The sequence below is a fragment of the Nematolebias whitei genome, chromosome 12, assembly GCF_014905685.2.
Source record: "Nematolebias whitei isolate Nwh7 chromosome 12, NemWhi1, whole genome shotgun sequence".
NCBI lineage: Eukaryota > Metazoa > Chordata > Actinopteri > Cyprinodontiformes > Rivulidae > Nematolebias > Nematolebias whitei.
This window is the reverse complement of record NC_056509.1, coordinates 42,116,369-42,124,169: the sequence shown is the minus strand read 5'-3', so window position 1 is coordinate 42,124,169 and position 7,801 is coordinate 42,116,369. Positions and strand designations below refer to the sequence as shown.

Genomic DNA, 7,801 nt, shown 5'->3' with positions numbered 1-7,801 from the left:
AAAGATAGATGTTAAAAAGTAGCAAAAGGCCAAAAGTAACAAAAAGCCAGCTTAAAGCTAACCAGTCTAGCCAAAAGGCTAGATAAACGTAAAGCTCATCAGGAAGCTAAATGTAGCAGAAGGCTTTCTATAAGCTAAAAGTAGCTGTAGCTAAAAACTAAAAGAAGCATAAAAAGGAAAAAAACAGAGCAAGTTTTCTGAATCGTATTTCAAAGAGAATAATGTTTTTAAATAATCTTAATTATTATACATATATAACCTAACGGAGGGAGTGGTGGCACAGAGGTTAGAGAAGGTAGGCCTGTGATTAGAAGATCGCTAGTTCAACTCCTGGTACCGACAACATGAAAATGTGGGTGGGATAGGCAAAGCACCCACATCTGTCTCCACCCTCATTTGCCCAACTCTGGACCCTTGAGCAAGGCCCTTAACCCCCACTATCTGCTCCCCGGGCGCCCTACGTGGCAGCTCTCTGCTCCACACAGAGGGCTGTGGTAGCTCGGTGGTCTGTGGTTGTGTCAGGAAGAGCGTCTGGTGTAAAAATAATTGTCAAGTCTTCGTGCGGCTTAGTTTGCTGTGGTGACCCCTAAAGAAGGGAGCAGCCGAAAGAAGAAGATTATATATAACCTTAATGTATTTCTATAGAAAAAGTGTAAATAATGTTAAATATTTCAGAAATAATAAAAGTTGCAAATTAAGTTTTTTCATTTTCAGAAAGAGCTGAATGCTTTCTTTCATGAACAGAAAAAATAGCCAAGTATATACTGTACAGAAAAATAAGAAACGTTTTGTTACCGAAGTCTTGTTCATTTAGCCACAATTTGTCTGAATAAATATTAATAATAATTAATAAACCAGACTCTCAGAAACCAATCAGATATGTGTAATACATTTTAAATATTCAAACCCAACCCAGAGACTGTGTTATTTTTCAGCTAACAAAACAGACACTTTGTTTATTTAGCGTTTTTCAGGAAATGTTTTTGCTGAATTTCCACCACTTACTGCAAAAGTTGGTAAGAAAGAACCTTCCCACTGAACCAGATTTGTCTCTGGGTGTTTACTCCGTGTTTTGCCTGAGTGAAGAAGGTGCGACCTGGTCAAGCTGCGCTGCTCTCAGGTCAGTTTAGTTATGTCCTGCGTGTACGTTGGACAGGTCCACTTCCGTACTAACAAGAAGGACACGAGGTGTGCTTTTTCACAGAGAGCAGAGAAAACAAGCCATGAACCAGTAGTTAGACTTTAACAAAACTCGTAGAAAGTAACCGTATACCTGCAAGAGAATAAGGTTTGGAACAAACCAGATTTAAAAGTAACACAGTGTGAACTAAAGATTAAAAGAAGCAAAAAGCTAGCTAAAACACTAAATTTAGCCAAAAGCTAGCTAAAAGCTATAAGTGGCTAAAGACTTGATAAACCTAATATTACCTATCCAGATTCATGCTCAATAATCCAGATTATGAGCATGAATCTGGATATTTTGAACCACTTTGGCCATGACTGCCTCAAAAGAGTCGGTGGGGGAGGACTCCAGAAACCATCAGATCACCATCAAACTGGTTGACCCACTATATAAAGGTGCCATTTACAAGACTGGGTTTATTGTGGCTCCTCGGACTGATGAAGTCTGCATGAAAGACGAAACGTTTCAACAAAAAGAACCATCCAGAGGACCTGACTTAGCTTTGTTGAACTAAAAGTACCTCGTGAAAGGTACCAAAAGACCAGCAGGAAGATGGCCGCCACAGTCTACAGACTTTAACAAACATGAACATCCAACATAACCTCCACTTATTTATCAGTTAACAATGGTGTACCACAAGGCTCAGTTTTAGAACCCACCCTCTTTACAATCTACATAGGTAATGTAGGTCGGAGCATCCCTGGTGCATCTTTACATTTCTATGCTGATGACACAGTTGTTTATTGTCGAGCTAAAACAGTTGCTAAGGCTTTCCAGCTTTTGCAGTCTGCCTTTGACATCATCCAGTCAGACTTGCTCTGTCTCAAACTTGTCCTAAATGCCGATAAAACCAAAGGGATGCTTTTTATCAAACAGGAAGTCGGTCCCAGCAGTTCTTCCTCTGATTTTATCCTCAAATGGTGTCCCTATTGAGTTTGTCAATTCCTATAAATATTTGGGTATCTTGATTGACTCACATCTCTCTTTTAAGCTTCACATGGAAAACCTAGTAAAGAAACTGAAAGTTAAACTGGGTTTTTTTTTTTTTTCAGAAATAGATCTTGTCTAACTCTGAATGCTAGAAAACGTCTTGTATCTGTGACCTTCCTTCCCTCCATTGACTACGGTGACATTATTTACATGAACGCTCCTACAAGCACCCGGCAGATGTTGGATGCTGTCTATCATGGTGCACTAAGATTCATAACTGGCTGTAACTACCGTACCCACCACTGCACCCTGTATTCACTGGTTAACTGGACATCATTAACTTCACGCAGACTCTCCCACTGGTATATTTTCATCTTTAAATCACTTCTTGGTCTGCTGCCTTCATACATCTCCTCCTACATGTCTCTTCGTGAGTGCAGCTACAGCATGCGCTCTCAGGACATTATTACCTGCAGTGTTCCCTCAGTGAGGACTGAACTAGGCAAAAGGGCCTTCTCTTACTCCGCTCCTGTTTCCTGCAATATCTTGCAAAAAGATTTGAAGCTCTCGACCTTGACCTCTCTAAGTGGCTTCAAACATTTGTTAAGTTCCTGAGAAAAACCAAAGCAGACATGTTCCTGTTTGTAGTTTTCTACAACGCCTTATAATCTAGCTGTTTTTTCACTTCTTTTTCCTTTTGACTGTCCCTTTGGTTGCCTTTTTTAACTTGTAAAAAAACAAAAACATTTGTATGCCTCTTTTATGATTGTCTGTTGTGTTGTCCACTGTTGTCATCACTCTTTGTTAAAAATATCAGGTCTCTCTTATAAACGAGTCCCCGAGGCTCAATGGGATTAACTTGTTTAAATAAAGGTTGAAAAACATGGCTGTAAGAACATAGTCAAAGTTACACGTATTGAACTTAGTTTGGCGTGGTAGTAGCTGAGACTGATTCCGAACACATATTTATGTGTTAATGGATCATGTGAGATCTTTGTTGAAAGCATCGGGTGATCCATTCAAGGTATGCTTGTTTTATTCAGGATGTTTTCTTGCTGCTGTAAACAAATGTTTTCTCTACTGTCATTAACTGAATTACTTCTGCATTAAACTGAGATATTCTCATTAGACTCATCTTGGAAGAACGTTTGCGAGTTCTTTATCAGTCAATAGATCTTTATTTGTTTTAAATTCAATAATAAATTAAAGTAATCCTCTTCCTCTCCGTGTTTTCCCTTCTCGCCCGCCTCGTCTGATTATGTCAACTGTTGTTTTGTGACTCATCCACCGTGACCTCAGCTGTTCCATCTCTCACTCATGTTGGCCTTCAACTCAAAAAACATTGTTTCTGCAAATTATATACTTATGTCCTCATTTTTGTTTGTTTTTCATCCATTTGACGTTTCTCTTCCCTAGTTTGGTCTCAGTGTAAGAGCCGTTTGTTTCTCGTCTAATTGGGGGGTTTGGGCATTGTTAAGGTACAACTGTTGAAAAGTATAAAAAAGTCAGAACGTCATCTTTTATACGTTTTGTGTGGGAAATTAGCTGTTTTTAAGTAATTTATTTTGTATTTATTGGAAAAAATTATAAAAAGGATACATTTACAGATGTTGAGTCAAAGATTGGTGTGGTAGTAGCTGCCAGTAATTTGTAACACACACTCTTGAAGCACTAATAGATCACGTGAGATAAAACCTACTTTCCAGCGGTGTGCAATTACAAACATATATAAGATGCAGGGCTGAGAGAGATTCAGATTTTCTGTGTGCAGCTGTGAAATGCAGGAAATTGTACGTTTCCAACGCCCCAAGATCAACGTCTGCGACATTCTTCACGAGATGTTAGAAATCTGTTCTTGCTCACGTAGTTGTGAGACGTTCTTTTTCAAACTGAAATTTATACTCAGAGAGAAACAAACTCTTGATAACCCCTACCCAGTGTCAACAGGCACTGACATACATTCTACATACAACATAAAGGGCCGCCAAATGTCCCACTTTTTTTTTTTTACCAAACCCCTTAGGGTGTACCTTAGTTTCTTCCAGATGGATGTGGTACATCACCTCCCTTACCCAGTGTGCATATGCTGGGGTGTGTGGGTCCTTCCACTTACACAAAATTAGCCTCCTGGCCAGAAAAGAATCAAAAGCAATCATATCCGTCTCGCATTTGCTGAGGGTCGTATCTACAGGGAACCACCCCGAACAGTGAGATGAGTGGTGATGGGTGAACAGTTTGACCACATATTCCAGAGAAGGTGTCAAAGACAGATTGCCAAAAAGTCTGCAGTTTGTGGCAGGTCCAGAATGTATGCAGAAGTGTAGCTGGAGTTTGTTTGGAACAATTGCATGCAGGGTCCAGGTCGGCCTTGATCTTGGACAGTTTGTCTGGACCAGTGCAGCTTGTGCACCACCTTGAATTGAACAACAAAAAAAAGGTTAAATCATGTCGTCTGGCTTACAACCTTTTTTATTTTATTTTATTGTTTACCTTGAATTGAATTACAGCGTGTCTCAGGCAGATTGAAGATGAGCAAATGTTCTTAATGATCCTTCCCCAGATTGAGTCCGATACGGGTTCCTCCAAGGAGCCGCGTCCCATTTCAGTTTAAGCGAGTCCAAACTGGACTCATGGTATGAACTGAGCAGTGTATACGTTTTGCTCAGGGTCCCCTTGGTATCAGACCTGCACATCAAAATCTTAGAAAATCTACTATTTAACTTTTCTTTAAAACATCAGAAAGACGATGGCGACATTCAGTTACACCAGAGAGAAAAATCATTTTGATCTCGACTATCTTTATTACATGTTTCAGCAGCCCGATGCATCCAAATATCTTGCGTCAGATTCTTGTCAAAGCTTTTTACTGTACCAAGGGAGTTTCAACTCCACACCGTCGCAGCCTCGGGTGTCGAGCTGGACGGCGTCCAGTGAATGACGTGTTGCATGAAGTCCAGAAAGGCAGCTATGAAAACATGAAGTGTTGCGGGAGCCTCAATGCAAACTGGCTGAATGTGGGTCTTTTTAGGCCTTCTGATTAAATTCTCTCCTTCTGCGTGTCACAACAACCTCCTCAGACCGACAAGAAAAATCCCTCAAGAATCATTTTGCAAAAACCAACAGCTGCTTTTGTGTTGTTCTGCAGCATGGGTGGGGGGGCGGGGGCTGAGGCAGCTGGTTTTTATACGATTTATGAAAGAAGTAATGAAACTTGTTGGAGGCGCCAGAAGAGTTGTGTTTTGTTTCTATTTTTTTAATCTGCTTTTTCTCTTTGTTTTGCAGACAACTATGGTGGATATGAGAACCAGCTTTTTAAAGGTAACAATCGGAAAGCAGCCGTGCCTTCGTCTCCCTGCAGTCACGCACACTCTGCGCTTTAACTAATCAGTGATATTTTACAGCAAACACACTCACAAGAAGGCTGACAGAAGTAGGGGTGTTGGGGCTGCAGCACACAGTTGTCCAAATGCACTTTTAGATAAGACAGCATGGACTGTAAGTGTTCATGTTACTGAATATATTTGACTTTATGGGTGTCTGAGGTCAAATTCGCTCGTGCTCAGAGCACCCACCAGCTGAAACGAGCTCCCACGGCTCTGCAACAATTATTAGTAACATAAAAAGACCAAAACAAAAATCTTTTATTGGACTGGTTTTAGAGTTACGATCGAACAAGTTTCAGTCCACTTGAGATTATCTGAAGGTGGAATTTGCTCATTTTACACGATGGAATGAATTGATCTTTGTTGTTGTTTGTGCGCAGAGCATTTAATGATTGTGTTTGGGAACAGATTGTAGGTTTATTCAGCTTCACTAAAATATTTATTTGAACGTCACAGTAATTACAAACTCCAAGGATGCAGATATTTATGAGAGATCTGCTGCACAATAAAAGCAAAACTACTTTATGGAAATAAAGAACTGTTGTCTTTAATGAAAGTTTAGGACCAGTGATCCAGACTAATCCAGTCTTAATCTGTTTTGTTGTTTCTCAGATGAGGACTTCACTACAGAGGAGGAGGAGATCCCTTCTTTTCGAGGTAAGCGGCATAATAACAAACACTATAACGTTGTTATGTTACTTATTTTATAACTTTAACAATAGTTCCTTTCTGTGTGTCTGTATCTATAAAGCAAAGGTCAAAGGTCGTTGTGAACAAAATATGTTTTGTTTGTGTCATAACCAGAAACATCTCGGGAACAGGAAAACACTGGACTTAAAGTCTAAAGCTTTTGGATTATCTATTTTAATAAAACCTGAAGGATATTTGCAACACCAAATTGAAATAAAGGTTATTTTTAAAAAGTGAAGCAAAGCAGCACAGACATTTAAAAAGACTATATATGACTATAATTTTGATGTCTTTTATTTAAGGCACGAGTTGACAAACGCATCATTAGATGAAGTGTTTCTATTCTTAGTTGTTTAGTTTTTTGTGTCTTCAGGTCGAACTCGAGGTGGATGTGTGAGATGCCAGCAGAGCCTCTCTCTCCAGCTGGCCGTCAAAGTCCTGTATGGCTTTGTTGCTTTCCTCGTCATTACAGTTGCAGTGCTGGCCTCACTTGGTAAGAGACGTTTTACGTTTGTTTTCGTTGTTTACGTTCAGATTTTCTCCTGAATCGATGCAGCTATGAGTTTAGTTTGGTAATTCTACAGGTTAGAGCTGAAAAATGCATTAGCAGGCGCAGGAATGTTAAATATTTCTAATTAATCACAGAGCAGTCACCCCCCGCAGATCGAACGGCTTGGTTGTTTTTGTGTGCCATGTTTTATCTTCCAGCTGCTCAGCACTAACACATGGGTTTTACGTTGACGCCACTTTTTACTGGGGCTGAGAGTCTTACATCTTTTACTGCTGCTCAGGAATCTCAGAGGAGAGAGGGAGGCCTCATCAGTGACACAAAGTCCCCCTGAACACAAAAACCCGTGTTCGGTGCATGATACAATAAAGTTCAGGTTTGTTTGGCGTGGGCTGCACACTGTGTGTTGGCGTTTCATTTCATAAAGAACACGTGCAAGAGAAATTCAGATAAACTAGACTTTCTTCAACGTTTATAATTTTTAGGTGGCCATTTTGTTGATAGCTGTTAGCATCATGCTGTTGTAGATTATGTCATCCACTACATGGCAAATTCTTCTTCTTTCATCTGTTCCCTCTTCAGGGGTCTCCACAGCGAGTCATCCTCTGTCCTCACTCCAACTACCTCCATGTCCTCTCTAACTGCATCCACAGATCTCCTCTTTGTCATTTTCCTGGCAGCTGCATTTCTAACATCCTTCTACCAATATACCCACTGTCCCTCCTCTGGACATGTCCAAACCACTGTCCCTCCTCTGGACATGTCCAGACCACTGTCCCTCCTCTGGACATGTCCAGACCACTATCAGTTTGTGTTAGTGAGTGTTTTTTGTTCTTGTAGGTTTTTTTCAAAACCTCTAGATATTGTTTTGTTTCATTCCATCCATCCATCCATCCATCCATCCATCCATCCATCCATCCATCCATCCATCCATCCATCCATCCATCCATCCATCGTCTTTACTCGCTTCTTCTTTTCCGGAATCACTGCTGCCCATATCCAGTAGTCACTATGTGAGAAGCGGGGACACCCTGGACAGGTCTCCAGTCCATCACAGGGACACATAGAGACAAACGAGACAAACAACCATTCACTCTCTCACTCACA

The 7,801-nt window shown here is 40.5% G+C and overlaps 1 protein-coding gene across 1 annotated transcript in view; it reads left to right on the top strand.

Moving 5' to 3' along the window:
• The window catches only part of scara3 (scavenger receptor class A, member 3), a 24,067-nt gene that overhangs the window by 6,368 nt on the left and 9,898 nt on the right, over positions 1–7,801 (top strand). The window contains exons 2-4 of the mRNA XM_037685602.1: positions 5,396–5,431; positions 6,109–6,153; positions 6,560–6,679. Coding sequence (XP_037541530.1) covers positions 5,396–5,431; positions 6,109–6,153; positions 6,560–6,679 — 201 coding nt within the window. The remainder of the gene's footprint in view (positions 1–5,395; positions 5,432–6,108; positions 6,154–6,559; positions 6,680–7,801) is intronic.